This window comes from Herpailurus yagouaroundi, unplaced genomic scaffold (assembly GCF_014898765.1).
Source record: "Herpailurus yagouaroundi ecotype Mexico unplaced genomic scaffold, PumYag 483, whole genome shotgun sequence".
NCBI lineage: Eukaryota > Metazoa > Chordata > Mammalia > Carnivora > Felidae > Herpailurus > Herpailurus yagouaroundi.
The window spans coordinates 1,687,767-1,710,766 of record NW_024412700.1 but is presented as its reverse complement, the minus strand read 5'-3'; the positions used below and the strand labels follow the sequence as shown (position 1 = coordinate 1,710,766).

General features: G+C 50.8%; 1 protein-coding gene across 6 annotated transcripts in view; it reads right to left on the bottom strand.

Annotated features, from left to right (window-relative positions):
* Window positions 1-23,000, bottom strand: part of ACTR3B (actin related protein 3B) — a 94,069-nt gene that overhangs the window by 17,099 nt on the left and 53,970 nt on the right. For all 6 annotated transcript variants that reach the window (XM_040464533.1, XM_040464532.1, XM_040464534.1 and 3 more), the window contains 3 exons: window positions 20,317-20,460; window positions 17,186-17,359; window positions 15,522-15,614 (listed from right to left, as the gene is read on the bottom strand). In XM_040464533.1, coding sequence (XP_040320467.1) covers window positions 15,522-15,614; window positions 17,186-17,359; window positions 20,317-20,460 — 411 coding nt within the window. The remainder of the gene's footprint in view (window positions 1-15,521; window positions 15,615-17,185; window positions 17,360-20,316; window positions 20,461-23,000) is intronic.

Genomic DNA, 23,000 nt, shown 5'->3' with positions numbered 1-23,000 from the left:
GAAGGGGGTGGGCCACAGAAGGGGAGGGTCCAGGACCCCAGCCCCCCGCCCCCTGCACAGGGTCAGCACGGGGAAAGCCACGAGGGTGAGGTTCTGTCTGGAAGTACCAAAGTGAGAAGGTGAGGACAAGTGCATAGAAAAGCTGCACAGGACTTCTGTCAAGGAGAGCAGAGAAACGAAGGGTGGGCGGACAGAAGCGGGGTGCAGAGGGCCTCTTAAGACAGCTTTGAGAAGTAACGGCCTGTTCTAGGCTGACTGTTACTGGACGCCATAGCGAGGGGGGACCGCAAGAGTGACGTTCAGGCGGAGGCGTCCTCAGGTGTCCAGGGAGGGCGGCTGCAGGCAAGAGTGGGAGGGGCTGCTAGGGCAGGAGGTCTGGACCTCGGTGAGCCACGCACCCCTCCCCACAATAATGTTGTTGTGTCGTTTGTTCTTTAGAGGGAGAGAGAGTAAGAGAGAGCGTGAGCAGGGGAGAGGGGCAAAGGGAGACGGAGAATCCCCAGCAGGTTCCACGCTCAGCTCGGGGTCCAACACAGGGTTTGATCCCACGACCCTGGGATCATGACCTGAGCCGAAACCAAGAGTCATACGCTCAACCGACTGAGCCACCCAGGCGCCCCCATGATAATATTCTTAAAGGCATAAAATGTGCAGGATTACAAGGAAACCAATTGGGCTGAAACACAATTATCAAAACTCAAAACTATGAAGAGAACTCTGCAACGTGTGGCAGTAACTCCTGTCTCCCGCTGCGCAACCAGAGCCGCAGGTCTTTGGAAGGTGCGCATAAAACAGGAGGTCACGGAACCGGCCACCACCACTGGAACGTGGCAGGAAGCCCTCCTGGATCTGACTGGCGATGACGCCACGGGCACTCTGCCTAGTTCATGACAGCGTCTCCTTCTGGTTGCTGAGTCACGCCTTCACTGCTCTTCCTCTCACACTGCACTTCTACTTCCCAAAACCCTGATGGCTCCAGCCCCGAAGTATGGCCGAAACCCGACCACTCCCCACGACCCCCATGACTGTGTCCTGCTGGGTGCCAAGGGAACCTCCCAGCTGGTTCCTGACTTCAGTCCTGACCCCTGTCCCCGCTTCCAACATGGCAGTCATGACCATCAAGTTACAACATGTCTTGTCATGTCACTGCCATGCCCAAACCCCTCCGATGGCTTCTCAGCTCTCTCAGGGCCTAAGACAAAGCCCTCCCAACACTTCGCAAGACCCAGGCTGCTACGCAGGTTGTGCGCTGCATAATTCCAGAGCGGCCACTGACTGAGACCGGGGGTTGGCAACTCCTTCCGGGGGCCAAGACTGGGCCACCGACTCTTCTGGTACAACCTATGAGCGGAGAATCGCCTTCACATCCCTAAAAGGTTGGGGGGAAGAAAACAAAAGAGCAATACTTCACAACACATGGAAATCGCAAGTCAGGGCCCCACGGCACCCACCCTCTAGTGGAGACTAAATCCTCATTCCCCAACTATTGCCAGGCCTTCCTCCTTAGCACGTATGCATTTTACCCGTTTATTTTTGTCGAATGCCCCACAAGAGTGTAACCAGCATGACGGCAGGGAATTTCTTCCTGTTTCGGTCACAGCTGACCCCACAGCGCCCGGAACAATGACCGGCACATAGCAGCTGCCGGTAAGTACTGCTCAACGAATGGGTCCTGGGTCGGAGCCCCCACCGTCAGCTCCGCTCTGGGGACACCTTCCCAACCAGGGCCTCCTGCAGGCCCACGCAGGATTTCAACTGGAAATCCAGGAGCGATCCCAGACCCGGTGACCCAGACGGGCACTGCCGCCAGGCAGCACAAACCCTCCCGTCAGAACCGGCCTGCTCAGAAAGGTTCACCGGCGACCCACCACCCGGAATGTCAGACTACGTCCTGGGAAGAAAGATCTTGACCTAAGCCACAAAAGTATCAAAAGCTTAATGCAAGAAATGAGTCGGATACTGACAAAAACAAAGGATGGAGCATTAGGTCACATTAAAAATAATGTTTTGGGGAGCGCCGGGGTGGCTCCGTCATTGAATATCAGACTCTTGCTTTCAGCTCAGGTCATGATCTCACGGTTGTGGGATCGAGCCCCGTGTCTGGGCTTGGGATTCTCTCTCTCCTTCTCTCTCTGCCCCTCCCTCACTCACCCGTGCTCTCTCTAAAAAAAAAAAATAATAACAATAATAATGTTTTTAAAGAATGTTAACTTAAGAAAATGTTCACAACATAATGCACAGGATACAAAATACAAAGGCAGCATGATATATCTACCTATTCACATTTCAAAGACATAAAAAGGAAAGGTAGTCAAAGCAATAAGCAATAATTACAGAGAACTGACTCATTTTATTTTTTTAATATAATTTATTGTCAAATTGGTTTCCATACAACACCCAGTGCTCATCCCAACAGGTGCCCTCCTCAATGCCCATCACCCACCCTCCCCTCTCCCTCACCCCCCATCAACCCTCAGTTTGTTCTCTGTATTTAAGAGCCTCTTATGGTTTGCCTCCCTCCCTCTCTGTAACTTTTTTTCCCTTCCCCTCTCCCATGGTCTTAAGTTTCTCAAGATCCACGTATGAGTGAAAACATATGACATCTGTCTTTCTCTGACTTATTTCACTTAGCATTAATACCCTCCAGTTCCATCCACGTTGCTACAAATGGCCAGATTTCATTCTTTCTCCTTGCCAAGTAGTATTCCATTATATATATATAAACCACAATTTCTTTATCCATTCATCAGTTGATGGACATTTAGGCTCTTTCCATCATTTGGCTATTGTTGAGAGTGCTGCTATAAACATTGGGGTACAAGTGCCCCTATGCATCAGCACTCCTGTATCCCTTGGGTAAATTCCTAGCAGTGCTATTGCTGGGTCATAGGGTAGATCTATTTTTAATTTTTTGAGGAACCTCCACACTGTTTTCCACGGCAGCTGCACTGGTTTGCATTCCCACCAACAGTGCAAGAGGGTTCCCGTTTCTCCACATCCTCGCCAGCATCTCTAGTCTCCCAATTTGTTCATTTTAGCCACTCTGACCGGCGTGAGGTGGTATCTCAGTGTGGTTTTGATTTGCATTTCCCTGATGAGGAGTGACGTTGAGCATCTTTTCATGTACCTGTTGGTCATCTAGATGTCTTCTCTGGAAAAGTGTCTAATCATGTCTTCTGCCCAATTCTTTCTGGATTATTTGTTTTTCGGTTGTGGAGTTTGGTGAGTTCTTTATAGATTTTGGATACTAGTCCTTTATCCGTTATGTCATTTGCAAATATAGTTTCCCATTCTGTCAGTTGCCTTTTAGTTTTGCTAATTGTTTCCTTTGTGGTGGAGAAGCTTTTTATCTTCATGAGGTCCCAATAGTTCATTTTTGCTTTTAATTCCCTTGCCTTTGGAGATGTGTGGGGTAAGAAATTGCTGCAGCCGAGGTCAGAGAGGTTTTTTCCTGCTTTCTCCTCTAGGGTTTTAATGGTTTCCTATCTCACATTCAGGTCCTTTATCCATTTTGAGTTTATTTTTGTGTATAATGTAAGAAAGTGGTCTAGTTTCATTCTTCTGCAGGTTGCTGTCCAGTTCTCCCAGCACCATGTGTTAAAGAGGCTGTCTTTTTTCCATTGGATCCTCTTTCCTGCTTTGTCAAAGATTAGATGGCTGTACATTTGTGGGTCCAATTCTGGAGTCTCTGATCCATTGGTCTATGTGTCTGTTTTCGTGCCAATACCATACTGTCTTGATGAGTACAGCTTTGTAGTAGAGGCTAAAGTCTGGGATTGTGATGCCTCCTGCTTTGGTTTTCTTCTTCAAAATTACTTTGGCTATTCGGGGCCTTTTGTGGTTCCATACAAATTTTAGGATTGCTTGTTCTAGCTTCGAGAAGAATGCTGGTGCAATTTTGATTGGGATTGCATTGAATGTGTAGATAGCTTTGGGTAGTATTGACATTTTAACAATATTTATTCTTCCAATCCATGAGCACGGAATGTTTTTCCATTTCTTTGTATCTTCTTCAATTTCCTTCATAAGGTTTCTATAGTTTTCAGCACACAGATCTTTTACACCTTTGGTTAGGTTTACTCCTAGGTATTTTACAATTCTTGGTACTACTGTAAATGAGATCAGTTTCTTTATTTCTCTTTCTGTTGCTTCATTATTGGTATATAAAAATGAGACCGATTTTTGTACATTGATTTTGTGCCCTGCAACTTTGCTGAATTCACGTATCAGTTCTAGAAGACTTTTGGTGGAGTCTGCTGGGTTTTCCATGCAGAGTATAATGTCATCTGCGAAAAGTGGAAGTTTGACTTCTTTGCCAATTTTGATGCCTTTTCTTTCATTTTATCGTGTGATTGCTGATGCTAGGATTTCCAAAACTATGGTAAACAACAGTGGTGACAGTGGGCATCCCTATTGTGTTGACTTGTTTTCCTTATTGAAGATTTTGGTATTTTTCAAACTTTCTAAATGCATGTTAAGTTGGAAATCATAATCTCTGCTCATCTACAGAGTGTAAATTTTCTAGACTGAAGTTGTATGCACGACGCAGGCTCGACTTGCTAAATGGCCACGAATCCTAGCTGCACAGCATGCCTCTCACTCAAGGTGACCGCACGATCCATTTATTCAGCTCACTGTGTTGCCTGGGTTTTTCAGGAGCCCTCAGCAATCATAATAATGCCTTACCTGGCCGCACAAATGTTTGTTTCATGATGTCAAATAGAAGTCTCGATTACACAATACCTCTAAAAACAGAAAGGCCCTGTCTTTATGCTAGGAAAGGCCACTGCAGCACGTGCCATTGTAACACTGCACGTAACCAGTTAGCCACCTGAAGCCTCAGTCAGAAAAATGGAAATACGGTATGTATTACCAGTAAGTTCCATTAACTAATACCTAATATGGCATTAACAATGACAAAGTTATGGGGCTCCTGGGAGGCTCAGTCGGTTGAACATCCGACTCTGGCTCAGGTCATGATCTCGTGGTTCAGGGTTTGAGCCCCACGTTGGGCTTTGTGCTGACAGCTCAGAGCCTGGAGCCTGCTTCACAGTCTCTGTCTCCCTCTCTCCCTCTGCCCCTCCCCTCTCACACTCTGTGTCTGTCAAAAATGAATGTTTAAAAAAATAATAAAATGGGGCGCCTGGGTGGCTCAGTCAGTTGAACGTCCGACTTCAGCTCAGGTCACGATCTCGCGGTCCGTGAGTTCGAGCCCCGCGTCGGGCTCTGGGCTGATGGCTCAGAGCCTGGAGCCTGCTTCTGATTTTGTGTCTCCCTCTCTCTCTGCCCCTCCCCCGTTCATGCTCTGTCTCTCTCTGTCTCAAAAATAAATAAACGTTAAAAAAAAAATTAAAAAATAAAAAATAAATAAAAAAATAAAATAAGATAAAATAAAATAAAATAAAGTAAAGTAAAATAAAATAAAAAATAAAGCATGACAAAAACTCCCATTTCTGTCATGCTAGCAGATTCCGTGCTAGAGACGCTAATCTCATCTTGGCTCAGTTTGACAGACATACACTGCCACCTACCCACCATCCTGTGTAACTTTAACCCACGTTCCTGGTTCATTGGGTTTGCTGCAGCACAAAGTAAAATGCTCCCAGGGGAGTCTCCGCCCGGCCACTCACTGCAGGTGAGAAAACTCCGTCAGAAGCTCCTGGGAACGACCCATACACTGTACTCTTGAAAGGCTGGCCCTCTTTAGGGACAAGAGCTTCTGGACTCAGATGGAACCCAGAGACTGCAATCCCAGCAAAGTCTGAACAAGCCTGTTTGTGAAATATGGAAATAAGGGCTGCAGGATGCCCCCCAGTGTCCTCGAGAAAATCCAAGTGCCTCTCCGGGGTTGGCTCTAAACAGCTGCCTGATCTGGGGGACAAAACAACTAATGACAAATGTCCCACAAGAGTGCACATCCTCTCTCCCCCTTGTGAGCCCTCTATTCCCTGCAGGTGCTGTCATCTGGCCTCTGCCCAGCTCCTCCCGGCCTCTTCTCTGAGAGCCCAACGGCCACCTCTCCACCTTCATTGGCATCACCTGACCAGGCTGATAACAGCTGTCTTCCCTTGCCTTCCGCAGTTTTCTTTTTTGAGAGAGAGAGAGAGAGAGAACGCACATGTGCACGCACAGAGAGAGAGACAGAGAAAGAGAGAGGGAATCCCCAGAAGGGTCCACACTGGCAGCACACAGCCCGACACGGGGCTGGATCCCACCAACTGTGAGATCATGACCTGAGCCGCTCAGGCACCCCCAGAGTTTTCGTTCTTCTTTCTTCAGCTACTCCCTCTACGCTTCTGTGATGGTTAATTTTATGAGTCGGCCCGGCCTGGCTACAGCACTGGTGACTTCATCAGCACTAGCCCAAGTGCCGCTGTGAAGGTATTTCGTCGATGCGGTTAACGTAACGAGCACCCTCGGTGACGTGCATGGGCCTCACTCGCACGGATGAAGACCCGCCTTAAGAGCAAACACTGAGGTTGCTGGAGTGGACGGAAGCCTGTCACTAAGGCTACAGCGTCAACTCTTGCCTGGGTTTCCAGCCTGCTGGCCTGCCCTGTGGATGCCGGACCTGCCGGTCTGAAAGCAGGACGGTTCTTGACAGTAAATCTTACAGAGAACTAAAGCAAGATTAGATAGATGATTAGGTAGATATAGATATAGACATACAGGGATAGAGGTATATTTACACAGACACAGAGATATAGACATACGGAAATATAGATATATAGAGATATATAAATACAGACATATACATGTATAGGTGATTAGAAATCTAGAGGTAGAGATATTGAGATATATAGATTACAGATACAGAAATATATAGAGATATAGAGGTATAGTTATAAATATAGAAGCATACATATATAGCTATAGATACACAGATATATATAGATATACAAAAATAGGTACGTAGATATAAATACAGATAGATGTAAACACGTCTAGACACACAGACAGGTATAGACACAGATATAGAGATATATACAGACAGACATACAGGTAGAGACGGAGGGGGGATATCCTGTTGACTGTCCCTCAGGAAACCCTGACTGATGGCCTCACTGGCCCTCCTCCTCTGCCCGCCCCTTACAGTCTGACCTTCCTGTCTCGTCACCGGCACTCTCTCCCTTGGTGACACTGATGATCCCCGAAAATCTCAGGTCTTCTTGATCCTCCGCAGCCCATGATCCAAGTCCACGTCACTGGAAGCTGGAACTCGTCTTGTGACCCCTCAGTGGGCTCCCCTTCGCCTGCATTTGCTACCCTGCTAATGACATCCCCGTCGTCCCAGATGTGCAAGAAACCGGCCTCATCGGAACATCATCAGACACCGTGGAGCCCGTCTCCTCTCTCTCCACCCGCCCGCCCTCTGCCCTGTCTGCCACCGCTTGCTTCCCCAGCCTGGGTGCCGTCCCACCCGGCCCTCGGCCTTTCTGGCCCCATCACTTCTTCAGCACTTCTAAAACCTGAACTGGATTGTGTCTCCCCCCTCGTAAAACCGTCAATGCCCTTAGGGTAAGCTGACTCCACACGAGGCCCCTCCCTCCAGACCCACCACACCACCCTCCAACCCCGCTCAGTACCAGCCGCCCGCAGCGCCCCCTCCTGTGGGCCCCGCGCGCGCAGCCCCCACCCTCCAGTGTCAGGTCGAGATGCGGGAGGCCCTCCGGACACACAAATGCCCTGCTGTCCTTCTCCCCTGGCCCAGCGAACAGACTACGTCCACCAGCCGAACACCCTTCCCGCCTGCTGACCAGGACGCCATACCAGCCTTCGGGACACAGAGGGAGTCCCAGCAGCCAGCAGCCAGCAGCCACGCGTGGCCGTTTGTGCTTAAATTTTAAGTGAACAAATTCTAGATGCTGTTCCTCGGTTGCACCAGTCACGTTCCAAGGGCTCAGCAGTCACTACACCCAGTGGCAGCTGCGCTAAAGGGCACAGATACAGAACGTGTCCACCACGGCAGAAAAGTGTGCCGAGAACACGGGCTCAGACGCTGCCCACCAGGAGCCTCCCTCGCACCCCGTCGGAGGGAGCGCCCCTTGTGCCCTCACAGCCCACCGCACCCCGCGATGGCGGTCTGCCCATCTGTGTCGCCAGTGGCCTGGCCTTGTGCGGGTGCCGGGTGAACACGCACTCAGCGCGGTCCGGGGGACACCGCCACCGATTTCTCCCCCACTCCGGTCACAGTGAGCTACTCAAAGTCCAGGGGTGGGCGTCGCTGTCTCTCCCGGGTGACACCACAACCGTGCACTTCCGGAGACGTCTGCAGGAGACACCGCTGAGGGTTATGGGGGATACAGGCACAGAGTCAGGGCTGAACCAGCAGAGCTCTAGAAACTTCTCTGCCCACCGCCCTGCCCCAAACACAGCAGCTGCCTTTTCTCTGTTCACATGTCAGACTTGAATCAGGACTTCATCTGAATAAGAGGCCTATTTTGAAAAGGGCTGGGAAAAAAAACAGTATCCTAAAATATGTATTTTTCTCTCTCTCAAATACTAAAGATATTTGAACTGATTCAACATTGAGAACGAATATAATAAATATAATTCATTTACTCTGCAACGTGCCTCCTGATTTAAAAGGCCGTACCATAATTAAAATACGTATACCCAATTCAAACAGTTTGTTACAGAAAAATCATTCCTTGAACCATTTCAAGATGTATTCGCACCTGCCTGACAAACGTAATAAGACTTCTTACCAACTCCCAACCCACCGCTAAGGCACGTTTAACAATATCTTGTCACTAGCCCTGCCTGCCCTCCCTCCTAGATTTGTTTCTGACTGCCTTCAATACCACCTGAGAATCCACCCAAAACAGATTTCTTTTTTTAAGTTTATTTATTTATTGGGGGGGGGGGGGAGAGAGAGAGTGCGTGAGCACCCATGAGTGACGGAGGGACAGAGAGAGGGAGAGAGAGAGAGAATCCCAGGCCAACTCCACGCTATCAGCACAAAGCCCAATACAGGGCTCGAACTCAAACCCCGTGAGATTATGACCTGAGCCGAAGTCAGACGCTTAACCGACTGAGCCACCCAGGTGCCCCGCGAAACGGATTTCTGAAATACGTGCCCTGCTCTCCCACCGCTACCTGTGAAGTGCCCTCCCCCGCCGGCCTCCCCGCTCATCTCCACAGGCCGAACCTCAGACTCTGCTCAACCGCCACCTCTGAAGCCTTTCATGATCCCCTCTCATTAAATGCAATCTGCCCCTTCCCTCAATTACCAGAATTTGCATGACTCACTTGAATGACATTTAGCTTGCAGGGGTTCCATTCGAATTGTCTCGGTATTATTTGTGGCTTTTGGAAGCTCTTGAAGACAAGAACCACCTCTCATACACACCCACACCCTCTAACTGAACGACAATGGAGTCCTGCAGTTAGCAGGTACCCAGATACCAGATACACAGAATTCAGACGTAGAAGACATTTAATTGCACTACAAAGCAACTCAAAGTGGCTTTGCCCTCAAGTAAAGCATAAAAGTCACAAAACACTGACTAATCCAGAAGAGAACTAGTTGCTAACAGTGGTTCTCATTTCACTGAGCCTTAGAATCATCTGGGAAGCGTTTACAATCCAGATGCCCAGGCCAATTATATCAGAATCTCCGGACAGAGACCCAGGCATGTGTATGCTGTAACGCTCTGGAGGTGTTGGCGTGGTGGCCAGGGATGAAAACTTGTTTCCAGAAGCACCTGCTCCTTGTCATAACCTGGTCTTTGGGGGAAACCACGGGACTACCAAGACCGGACCCTCACACGAGCACCCCTCCAGGCTCCCGCCTCCATAACGTAGCAGCTGAACTAAAAAGGGAGGCACGTAAATACCTACCCTTCTACTCTACAGGCCAGAATGAAGTAAAAACTTAGATTATGACTACTTTTGTCTAAAAAATTGTTTTGCCTTTTTAAAGATTCTATATTGTCAAAGCCACCTATCATTCTCATTCTCCCACCATCTCTGCTTTCTTGTCTACTAGCCCGAGCAAGGTGCTAGCTCGATGGCCAGCACGGTCTCAGGCGCTTCCAACAGAGCCCAAAGTAAGCCTCTTCCTGCTCTCCTCCTCCCCAGAAACCACCAGCGGTGACCGAGGCTGGGCCTGGTAAACATCAGTCCTGGCCTGGCCGGTCTAGACGGCCCCGCGAGGAGCGAGCTGGGTGAGGGGAAGACGGCCTCCCCTGAAGCCGAGGGCAGACCCTCAGGGCACCCAGAGTCCTGCTGGGTCTCCAGGGTCCCACAGCCGCCCGCCGTGTGAGGCTGTGGGGTCTGCAGAGACGGTGCACGGCGGCCACGGCTCAGGGGCCCAGCGCCCACACCCCGGAGGGGCAGCGCACCCGCGCGGCTAATCCTCCGGGGCTCGGCACACGCACCACCTCCTTCCCAGTCCTGAGTTCCGCGGTCCGGACGGTGTCTCCTACTTGGGTCCGGGTCTCTCCGTCCTGCTGGAGCCGAGGGGCCGCGGGAGCCGGCCGGGCGGGGAGGCAGAGGAGCAAGAGAGGAGGGAAGCGCACGCGGCCCCAGACACTGACCCGGCAGCTCCCTGGAGCGAGGCCACCGCGTGCTCCCCTCAAGTTTCGCAGCGTATCTTCCAACGGAGAGACTTCAGGCAACTTTCGTAAACCTACAAGCCCACACGTGTGCAAGCTTCCCCAACACAGACGCCGGCTGGCGGCTCTCTCCGTGACAAGGCCACGGCCACCCTGACAAGGAGGAGGGGCAGCGGAGGGGGACGACCAAAAGAACAGGGTGAATCTGAACCACAAAGCCCCAGGAGAGCCCGTCACGGCCCCACAAGGGGTGACAGCGGGGGAAAGCTCAGCAAGCACCGGCCGAGCAGCCCGGAAGTGAAAAGGGCCTGACAAGTCAGCTTCCCGAGGGCAGCAGCGGCCACCGGTAAGCAAACACGCAGGCCGGAGGGCCCATCGGGACGCTGTCGGGGCCGGGCTCCTGGCTCTCTCGTGCCTGCAACGGACCCAGCTCCCAGGACACAGCACCTCCAGTCGCTCGCGTCGCCTACGGCTGCTGGGGCAGGACCGAGGAAACGCAACACAGACCGAATGGCCTGAAAAGCCACAAGCGTTCACCGTCTGGCCCTTTGCAGAAAAGTCCCCATGAGGGAGAAGCGCTACGACAGCCAGTGCCTGGCAGGTACCCCCAGGCCTCTACACGGAGCTTCAATGCCCATCGAGCCCCGTGTTCTAGAAACAAGTTCCTTTCACGGTGGCCGTGGCAGAGGCACTGGTGCCCACAGACCCTCCATCGCCCAGCCCACCCCCAGTGCCTGGCGGTACAGCTGGCCGCGTCACAGTGCTGCCCGTGGCCTGCCATCCCCCACCGGACGTGTCCCCTGAGCAGACATAGGTATCAGGGTTAAGTTTTCCGGTAACATATTCTAGTCCACCCTGATATCTTACAAAGGGACAAGGGGGTGCGGTCCCATCTGTGTCCCTCTTTTCCCCACAGGGCACGGAGCCTCCCCCTCTCAACCCTACCCGAATCCTAAGCCAACTGCGAGGCCGCGATGACACTGCAGAGGCCACGGAAAAACTCGTGTGGCTGATAGAACGCGAGACGCACTCGGCACAGATGCGACAACCACGGCCGACTAAACCCTTCCCAAGACCACAGGGGAGAAACGACAAGCCCAAAGGTGACGTGGTCAGGGACGCAATTTCTCTTTGGAGGATCATCCTGCATCACGTGATGAAATACGCGTGAGTTTTCCAAGATGTGGGACACGGCCTGCACTCCAAACCCACCTGCACCACTCAGCAGCTCGGTGACCTCACGTGCCCCCAACTGCTCTCAGAGCTCAGTCTTCTGATCTGTAAAGGGGGATATCATCGTCCTCCAGGGATGTGTGGGAGGAGGGAAAGACCAACAGCCTGCGCGTGACGGGCCCCACCGGACACAGCAGGGCTGCCTGGAGCCAGCAGCCGCCTCGGGTCCGTCTGCGGAATGGGGAGGGAAACCGCAGCCGCCCCAGGCCACGGCTGTGAGGAACATGCTTAACCCAGTTCTCAACGCGTATCAGCGCTCAACAAAGGGAGTCGTGGCTACTTATTAAATGATCATTTCAAGTCTGCAAATAACACGATTTCTTCAAGAGAAACCTGTTCGGAGATGGAGACGCCCCAGGCTGTTTCTGAACAAGGTAAGGGGCACCTGGAGAACAAACTAACCAAAAAAAGGAAATCTGAGATTTCCTATCGTTTAAAAAATTACATTGAGAAGCTCAATCACTTTCTCCAACTTCCCGAGTACAGTGCTGACAGAAATCTAAGATTTTAAAACTATGTTGGGAGGGGCGCCCGGGTGGCTCGGTCCGTTAAGTGTCCGACTTCGGCTCAGGTCCTGACCTCACGGTTTGTGGGTTTGAGCCCCGTGTTGGGCTCTGTACTGACAGCTCAGAGCCTGGAGCCTGTTTCGGATTCTGTGTCTCCCTCTCTCTCTGCCCCTAACCCACTCGCATTCTGTCTCTGTCTCTCTCAAAAATAAATAAACATCAATAAAAAAAAATTTATTTTAAAACAAATGTTGGAAAACGCAAGTAACTGGGCTAACGCCCTGCGTTTGTCCCGATGCCGGTCCTGACCCTCCCCGGGCCGCACTGCACCCTCCACATCCCATCACCGGCCCGCCCCTCGACACCGGGCTCTGTGCTCACCTCCTCCAGCCTGCGGCCCAGCGAGTGGGGGTGTGCACGGCCACCAGCACCAAGGGATGTTCTCCCCATGGCCCTCACCCACCAGGATGACCCTGAAGCGATGAAACTAGCCAGTACCTCCTCTCACTCTGTGTTCCCAGGCCCGACCGGCCCGCAGCTACTGGTGACAGCAGAAGGACACTCAATTTAGGAGACAAAACGTAAGCAGGGACTTGCATGTGTAGCTACTGTGATGGCTACAGGAATGTCACCTGGAAGCGTCCAGAAAGCATCGGAAGTGGAGGCTAGATCCCCCTAGTGGTGAGGAGGCAAAGTGCCGGGAGCTGAGCCACCTCTGCAGACTCTCTCGTTCCCAGCCCCCAAAACCTGTTTTCCCTCCTCCACTTTGGAAGTGATATCCTCTCCCACTTCTAATCCTCCTTCGCTCCGATGACTCTATTATTAGCCACTTAAAACTTCCACGCCTGGAAGTGGCATCCCAGTGCAATTACTGGTCAGAAGGGAAGGACCAGGCATCCTACAAGGGAAGAGACAAGAGGCCAACCCCTTCAGGTGACCCCGGGCAGGTTAGCGTGGTAAAAGGAAAGACCGTCTCATCTTTTCTGTCACCCCTGCCCAACCTCATCAGTTCAAGTCACAGAGGTTAAGGAACCTGTCCTGGGATAAGACACACAAAGCAGGACCAAAAAAAGCCTGAGACCGATTTGCTCCTGTTCGCCCAGGTACCTCCTTCTCCCATGTCTGGGGCTCAGTCCACACACTCTCCAAAGGCCATTTCTTCTTCGAGAATCCTCTCAATCCACCGAATGTGAACTAAACTGTGCAGAGAAAAATCTCGCCCCGTATCTCGAGCGATCCGTAACTGCCGCACGAGTTGCATTCCCGTTACGGTGCAATGAAGACTAAACAGTGGACACCTGCTCCTCACTTTCACGGACGAGAAGACACAGCTAGTGTGGGGGGAGAGTAACAAGTGGGAAGAACGCCGCGTGCTATTTCAACAATAAAAAGATGAAGCCTCAGCACTGCCATCTGTCTTGTTTCCCTTTTCTTGCACACTTCACTGGAGGAGAGAGATATAAAGAATATGCAACAAATAAAAATAGAATTATAACTTGTTTTTACCCATGAAAGTTGTCTATATAGTGAATTTTTCCAAATAATAAAGATAACATCTGTTGGGCCACCTTGGTGGCTCAGTCGATTATGCGTCCGACTTTGGCTCAGGTCCTGATCTCACGGTTCATGAATTTGAGCCCCATGTCGGGCTCCGTGCTGATAGCACAGAGCCTGCTTGGGATTCTCTCTCTCTGCCCCTCCTCCACTGTGTGCTCTCTCAAAAGAAATAAACTTAAAAAAATTTGTTAACCATAAAATTTCGAATAATTTTAAACACAAAAAGTACAAAGTAAAATCCATTCCTCACCCCCAATATTGTGTAATCACTCAAATCCTTTTCTCATATGCAACTAAGAACTCCATTTTTACATAAAATGACATAATACTATATGTAAATTTTATAACTTGCTTTCTCACTAAACAATACACACTGTTGACATCTTTTCATTTGAACTGACATTGATTTACCTCACTCTCTTCAAAGACTGCAGATGAAACAAAATTTAGCAATGAGCCCCCTCAACTGAGCCTGATTCCCTCCTCTCTCGCATGCAGTACTGAGCCTGATTTCTTCCTCTCTTGCGTGCAGTACTGAGCCTGATTCCCTCCTCTCTCGCGTGAAGTACTGGAGTCTGAGGAAGGCGGGATAAAGTGTGAGGCAGACAGCCGATGGGGTGACACACTCAGGCAGACGCTAACTGACACTGAAGGCCACCTGACCACCACCTTATGCTCCCAGCACATGGCTGTCAGCCATATTTCTTTATCCTGTAATCACACAGGCTAGCTTTTTCTCATTTCAAGTTTCAAAACTCCTTATAAAACAGAACTTTGGGGGGGCGCCTGGGTGGCGCAGTCGGTTAAGCGTCCGACTTCAGCCAGGTCACGATCTCGCGGTCCGTGAGTTCGAGCCCCGCGTCAGGCTCTGGGCTGATGGCTCGGAGCCTGGAGCCTGTTTCCGATTCTGTGTCTCCCTCTCTCTCTGCCCCTCCCCCGTTCATGCTCTGTCTCTCTCTGTCCCAAAAATAAATAAAAAAACGTTGAAAAAAAAAATTTTTTTTTTAAAAATAAAACAGAACTTTGGAGAAAATATTACATGAGCATTTTCTCTTTGCTTCATCTCAGGCTCTACCTTCTCCCAACAACACCTCATTTGACACTGAACTAAATATGCATGAAACAAGACGAGTGGAATTCACAAAAAGCATGAGGGGAAGTATCGCTTTTATCTTCCCATCAGTACATGTGGTTAAGACTGTCCAACTTAGGGGCGCCTGGGTGGCGCAGTCGGTTAAGCGTCTGACTTCAGCCAGGTCACGATCTCGCAGTCCGGGAGTTCGAGCCCCGCGTCAGGCTCTGGGCTGATGGCTCAGAGCCTGGAGCCTGTTTCCGATCCTGTGTCTCCCTCTCTCTCTGCCCCTCCCCTGTTCATGCTCTGTCTCTCTCTGTCCCAAAAATAAATAAACGTTGAAAAAAAAAAATTAAAAAAAAAAAAAAAAAAGACTGTCCAACTTAACACAGCTTGCCAGATAGGAAGATACAAGAATATTCACATTAAATATTTCTGGTTAATGAGACTATTTCCAGACATTTAGGTCATCCCCACTCCTCTAAGAAAAATATTTTACTGCCACAGTGGCCTTGAACAAAGCCTATCGAACAAGAGTGAAATGGGGATGTGTGCTGAAACGAGGTCAAAGCACCTTACCCAAGCGGCTTATACCTTATACAGCGGGCGGCGCACGTCGATGGGGCAGTTCTGTATTACTTCATCAACGACATCCGAGATGGACTCCATAAAGTCTGGGTTGGCAAACTAAATTTCATACAAATGTAAAAGAAACATTATACATTTCTGTCAACAGGACAAAAGAAAAACTCTTTTCAAAAAGTAACTTTAACAAATACAGAATTCACCATTCCTTTAAAAACTTCATTTTGGAATGTTCAAATGTGTCAAATGAATCCCATGTGACTGTGTGTAGTGATGATGACATATGTCCCCTTAAGAGATGAGACGTGTGATGGGGTGCCTGGGTGACTCAGTCGGTTGAGCGTCCGACTTCAGTTCGGGTCATGAGCTCACGGTCTGTGAGTTCGAGACCCACGTCGGGGTCTGTGCCGACAGCTCAGAGCCTGGAGCCTGTTTCGGATTCTCCATGTCTCCCTCTCTCTCTGACCCTCCCCCGTACATGGTCTGTCTCTGTCTCAAAAATAAATAAACGTTAAAAAAAAAAAAGAGAGATGAGACACGTGGGTTTAGTGAGGGAAAGTGATCAGGCTGACAAAGAGACCAGCTTTGCATTAGGAGCACACACATGATTGTGTGGGATATGGAACAAGGGACACGGTGAGTACATAGTAACACTTACGAATATTCATAGTATGAAAAAATCAGCCAAGATACAACAAAAAAAAAAAAAACAAAGAGGACAGTCAACGAAAGATCACTGCAGCGGGCTAGAAGATGGGGGAAGGGGTACATCTGTGATGACGGTGGCTTTAAAATGACACAATCAACACGGTAACAAGCAAGCTCAGTGAACAGCCTTAGATTTAATTCTACAACTTACATAAGGTGAAGTATAAATAAGTCGGTTACATTGCACATTAAGCATGTTTTAGGATCAAGGAAAGCCCGAATGTACAACAGTCTCAGGGACCCAGGTGCTCGGCGGCTCACCCAACACTGTCACCTTTATGGCTGTTGTAAGTTGGTGTTGTCAAAGGCAGGAGGGAATGAGCACGATGTGACTAGATTGTAGGAACTCGTATGTGTGTGACATCCCCCTACACAACAGTCATATACACAACTAAAAACAGGCAGCAGTGTGTAACCTAGGGAACATAAGCTGAATTAGGCAGAAAAACAGACCAAAATATGAGTAAAATGCCTTTCATTTAAACCTTAAAATGCTGCCTCATAATCACTGCTCCCGCAAAACTAATAATTCTTTGTGACTAACAGTTAAACTGATGACGTGTGTAATTCTCAAGCACTACATAACGGTGGACAAGGCCAGCCCTCGGGCAGAAGCTTAACCCGCCCTGCAGGATGGACTGTCCTGGGCTAAACCCTGGGATTAGGAAGGATGGTCACGAAAGAGGGAAAGGCCACGTGTCACCCCACTTTTAAAAAGAGGCAACTTTCACTTGGTCCCTGAGAGAAACTAGTTTCCGCAGCAGCGTGAGCTCGCTTTGAATTCCATCACCTTCTCTGCTCTCCCCAACCACCTGCAGGCCAATCGGTCACCGGCTTTTCGACCACAAGATCTGTGCGGAGGCAGAGGGCAGCAGCCACGCAGACAGGGCGGCCTCCACGCACACGACGTGTCAGTCCTGCCACGCACGCCTCACTTGTGCACTCTCCGGGAGCAAACCTCTTACCTCTGGGTGAAAGAAAATTTCAGGCCCCAGGAATCTTTCGTAGCCAACGTCTATAATGAACTTCTTCTGGTTGATCGCATTAATGCCCGTGTACTGCTTGATCCACTTCCGGGGATCCACGTCATACTTGGCAAATTCCTTGACTATGTCCGGGCAAATGTAACAGTATTTCTCCTGGAGACACGAGCACAAAGACATCACGAGGCATTAGCCACGCAGTCTCGTCCCTCCAGCAAACGCCCAGTGAGCCCAAGCACTGAACACAGCAGGACACCAGTGTGGACGTGCCATCGGGCCTCACACTCGGTCACCTTTCACCGCAGACACGACTACACTCTTATGTCGGATGTGTAAATCCGCTCTCTTTGCAACTCAGCTATGAACCAGTCTCACTCCGACAGATTTTGTTGCCGTTCTGTCTGGAACCACGTCTACACGTGTCTACTATGCTCCCTGTCTCCCGTCTCCTCCTCCCTTACGCCTCTGAGGCCCCCACATGGCTCTGGCCCGGGCGCTCCTGCCGTCGGCCTCTGGACCAGCAGGCCCGCGCCGAGTGCAGGAGACTGATCCTGACGCCTGCCATGATCGATCCGTTGGTCGCTGACCTGCCGTGCAGTCGGACACGGCCCAGTCACGGGCCCCGGGATGAGTGTTTCCCGCGTGCCGAGGCGTGCAGGATGTGCAAGGGATCCCTGGCCGCCAGAGCACATGCGCTGGCTGAGCGCCGCACAGTTCGCCACGACCACAACAAAGAGGTCAATGACACAGTATGTTGTGTGGTGGCAGGTGCCGCCGAAAAAAAGGCAGACGCGGATAGGGGGACGGGGGTCCTATGCGCCACCGCAAGAGAGAACCATGAGCGGCCTTCACCCGGCATCGGCAGCCAACCGGAGATGCGCACAGCAGTCGTCCCCTCAGCATCTGATAAGGCCTGACGGGGAACCGCCGGGTCGACCATCGGTCCTCGGAGCTAACCTCAGCACACCAGCAGGTGGCACTTGGGTACCAGCTGCCGAAAGGAAGCTTTCTGTGGGCAAGAGCCAAGTGGGTGCTGCGTCAGGCACGCAGCTGGCGCTCATCACAGATTCCGGAAGGACCTGTGCAGGTGTTTCCATGACATTAAGATCCAAGTTTCTCAGAATCCCTGAAACGTATTCTAATGCCATCCTTGATCTACCCTAGCGGAATTTTAAGACGGATGGCAAGATCTGCTACACATCCCCGTTCCCTGATGACAGAGGGAGGGGGCGCCAGGCAACACGACTTTAAATCCACCGGGCTGCGGACAGCGACACCGAGCTGTCCTCCGAGCCTGGTCCGTTTCTCGCGGCATCTGCCCTGGCTTAACCGATGGCGTGAAATGCCTCATAAAGCTGGGCGGAGTGCAGCAGTCTTCGCCTTAAATTCTGGACCCAGGCTGCAAGGACAATGTGTGCCGCGATCTATGCAGCCTCAGGCCTGCTCACGGCCACGGGAGATGGCCACAGTAGCACCACGACACTGGGGCACCTCTCAACCAGGATCTCTTGGGGTACCTCTCAACCAGGATCTTTCCAGGATCTCTTCCTCTACAGAAGCAGAGAGGAGGCAACAGGCAGCAGGTAACCCACACGCAGGGCCAGCACGGCTCATCTGGAGGGTCAGGGAGGAGTCTCCTACTCCGGCCCTCACAGCTGAGCAGGACATCATCATAACCTTAATGGCCCGCTCCAATCTCAGGGTCTGGCCCCGCGTAGCCTGTGAGTAAAGCAAACACCACCACAAGGACCGGGAAGGCACCAGTCACCACACTCAACAATCTTTACGAGAAATGGAACACTCACACTCCCCAGAGGGACCGCTAAGTGTCAGGGACAAGAAGTTCGATTCTGGTTCACATTAGCAACAGACTTGGGATGGCGAGGAAGCATGAATCAAATATCCAAATTTCCTTCATTGAAGACAGGCAGGGAAAGAGGGAAAGCCTTGGAAAATACTTTAGCCTAAAAAAGAGTCTTGTGAGACTTCTGTCAATTCTGCCCCCGGGTCTGCCCAGAGCTGTCCTGTTCTGGCACCAAGAGCACCGAATCCCGGACGCTCCAGGCCCAGGGGCACCGGGCAGCTGGCCATCCCACCGGCAGGAGCCCAACCTCTACAAGCACACCCTGTCCCAGAAATACCCCTGGTCCTGCCCGGAGAGACGTGCCAACCTGCAGTCATGTCTGACGTTTCCTCCACCAGCCTGTTACCTGCTATTAGATGGGAGGGTGGGGTTTAGGCTCGTTCCCCTCAAACGCCTCTGTGGCTCAGAAAGTGTGTGTCCCGTGAGGAAGGAGATGCTCAAGGTCACACATCCCACCTCACAACCTCGCTCCTCTCCAAAAACAAACCCTTCCCTCTTAATCCATGTGATAACTATCCTTGCATCACTGAAATCTCTTGCATTTGACTCAAACAATACTTTGTCCTGATTCTGAAACGTAATAAGGGAAGTTCCTTCTAAAAGGATCTTCGTTTAGAAGGAACACAGACGAACCGAAGGGTTGGGCCCAGCGGACACCTTAAGTGAGGACCGATGAGCCATGTATCTTCCAATCTTTAAAACCCCCCGTAACTTCTCCAGCGTGGTAACTAGAGACCAGAAAATACAGATGGGTTTTAACGATTCTGGACCCTAGAAAGGCCTCAGTCTCCACGGTTTTTCTCAGGGCAAGGAACCTCGCACGGCAGTACCCGGCAGGAGTCCGAGCCCTGGCTGGCTTCGCAGACTTCCTAACACCGCTGTGGCTGCTGTTTGCTGCTCATTCCAGACGTGAAGCACATGCAGTTAATTGAGGGTTCCATCTAATTAGGCTCCAATTAAATGATGCTGTACTACGTGAGCCTGTGCTCAATACCCGTTATCAAGCTGTTCTCATTTACAGCTGGAGCTTCCACAGCATTTATGCGCAGAGGAAAAGGCTAAGCTTTGAGGCTTTGTGCCCCGCAGCTCAAGTGGTAAACAGAACGAGAGACCCACGTCCTCGGGGAGAGGAAGGAAAGCGGGAGCAGGGGGATGGTAGCAAGGGGAAGGGTCGAAACACCATTTCTCCCCCTCCCATTCCCCCCCACCCCCCTCCGCCCAAACCAGCCCATTTCCCATCTGTTTTTACCTTGATGGCTTTTGCGGTCTCCAATGACTGCTCGGGAGGGATTCCCACCTCCCTCTCCCTTAGCAGCTGCTGAATGAAATAGGTAATATCTCTACCTGCAATCGGGATGTGTTTGATGCAGCTTCCAATTACATAACCTTCTGCCTAAGGAAGAAAAGAGGCAGAGGGACCAGAATGAGTAACTCCAGTAGGGCAGAGCTCCCCGGACCCCGTGTCCCACCCCCTCGCGGCACACCAAGCATTTACTGAGTCCCCGCTGTGCACAAAGCCCAAGACTGGAGGCCTTTTACAGTGACTGCATGCACAGTTCCATGAATATAACCTGCTTGTGTAAGCAAGCAAAATGATGACTGTGTCAGGAATGTGAAAGGAAAAGCCGGTTCATTTCCAATAAGTCATGCTGTCTGAAGAGGGAATTGTTTTGTGTTCGTCTAACAAAAAGGAAAAAGTTTTACCTACAAACTATTAAACCAACTATAAACCTACTTATATTTAAGAGTCAACAATTTGGTTAAATACAGGGGACTCAGACAACCTGCATTCGAATCCTGGTTCCACATTTGTCAGCTGGGTCACCACGTTTCAGCCCCACAGTATGGGGTGAACAAGACCCCACGGGGGTTTACAATAGAGACTTGAGGAAGGCAAGCACATAGCACTGTTTCTGGCATGTACTCAGGACTCAGTAAATAACCCCATCGATTGCACGAAGAGCTGTACTCGCTGGGACTAATTCTGGCGAGTCACCCCCCCAGCCTGTGCATTTGGAGGCCAGTGCTGGTCAGGACAGGGACCCCTCTCACTCAGCTGCTTTCCCAGCAGGTGAAGCCTGCCCACCCGTGCCCAGAGAGCAACTGTGGCCGTGCCCAGAGCTCCCAAGCCCACAGCGTGCAGCGTGGCCCAGGTCCCTCGCCAGCCTTCCCGGGACACACGCGCCCCGCTCACTCTCTGGGGGCTGGCGGCCAGAGGGGATGGCTTCCCGCCATGGTCCCTGCAGGAAAAGAGGAGCATCTGCGCCACGTGCCCGTGTGAGATGGGGTGGAGGGGACAGTCCACCTCGTCTACAGTTGATCAGGGCTAGTGGTTACCAGCACTGCACAGTCAGCACTAAGCTGTAAGGGCATGTGACTGAGTTCCTCGCGTGGTTTTTCTCATGTACCTGAACTGTAGAAGAAAGAAAAGATTTGGCCCCTCCACAGAGTCCAAGCTACTTATAAAATATCTTAGTATGGAAATAAAAGTCATGTATAAATTAAAGATCAGTCTAAACTCATAAGAATACTAGCTGACACAAACCACTCATAATTATCATATTGCATGCCTCACTCGTAACATTTTCTACCAGAAAGTCAACCAGTGTTAAGTATCAGCTCCATCGTAGCATTAAAGACTTTAAAAAATAAAAAATAAAAAAAAAACCTAGACGTCCAACAACAGGAAAGTCAATGAATGAATTATCCCAAACCCACGTGATGGGCTACTAGGCAATTATTAACTATTTCTTCACAGAATATTTAAACACAAGAAAAAATACTAGGCAGAGATCAACATGTAGAACGTAAGTTTAGAATCCTACGATACAGTTAGAATACAGAACCAGACATAGAATATTCCAGTTTTGCTTAAAACATACATATGTGTGCACCTAAGCAAAAGAACTTGGAAAGCTCTCCAGACAAAAAGCATAATGCAGTTCTCTGGGCATGTTTCTGGGTCATGTTATTTTCTTCTCCACATTTCTGTTAGTTTAGTACAACTCGTACAACAAATGGAATTTTTATAATCAGAAAAAAAAAGGATAAAAAGACAGAGATAAAAACTTCTACGACCACTTTCTCTGTGGGCCTGCACTTGGCATGAAATGTTTCCTCCTCTTCTCCTCACCTGAGACACGTGCCAGGCCAGGCCACAGGGTCCTCTGCCACCTCTCCCCGGGGCTCAGTCTGTACTCAAGGTCGAGGGCATAACCTCAGGGAGAAGCCGGCGCTGGAACCTGCCAGTCAGCGTCACACACCAGGCCTCCTCGGGGACCCACAAGAGGAGTGAGTGTGCGGAGACCGGCCCAAGGGTGCAACCCGCACCGGACCTGCAGGGACCAGCTGCCCCGGCCCCAGCCCCCCCAACCCCGACCCGGCAGGGGCCCGAGGAGACAGCACGGGGCAGATCTGGCTTTGCTTCTTCCTGACTGCAGGTGTCTCCCGAAGCCTGAACTAGGAATCACTTCTTTAACGTTTTGAAAATTAAAACCAACAAGTGACATCACAGAGCATTCTGCAAGTCAGAATGTGCCTTCTCTGCTGCTCACTCCTGAATACATTTGAAGACAGGCAGTCATTCCTCTAAAGCATGAGCCGCTCAGAGGAATACAACCCTGTCACGGAACGGCGATAACCCCTCCGGTGGCCAGGCACCACGCCTACAGTCTGGAATCCAAGATGACGTCTGTCCCAGCAGCCCCTCACGTGGGCCAGGAAAACCTCCCTGGTGATGCAAACGCCTGGAGAAGCAAGCGGAGGCCCCGGGACCAGACCACGGCTGTCGTCCCCACTGCAGGACCTTGCCACTCACAAGTGCTCACAAGGACCAGCTCACAAGTGCTGACACCACGGCCCAGGGGCGCTGTCCTTTCTCATCTACCAGGTGTAAAAGCTCTTGCTACCTTTCCTAAACACAGCCGTGACTTT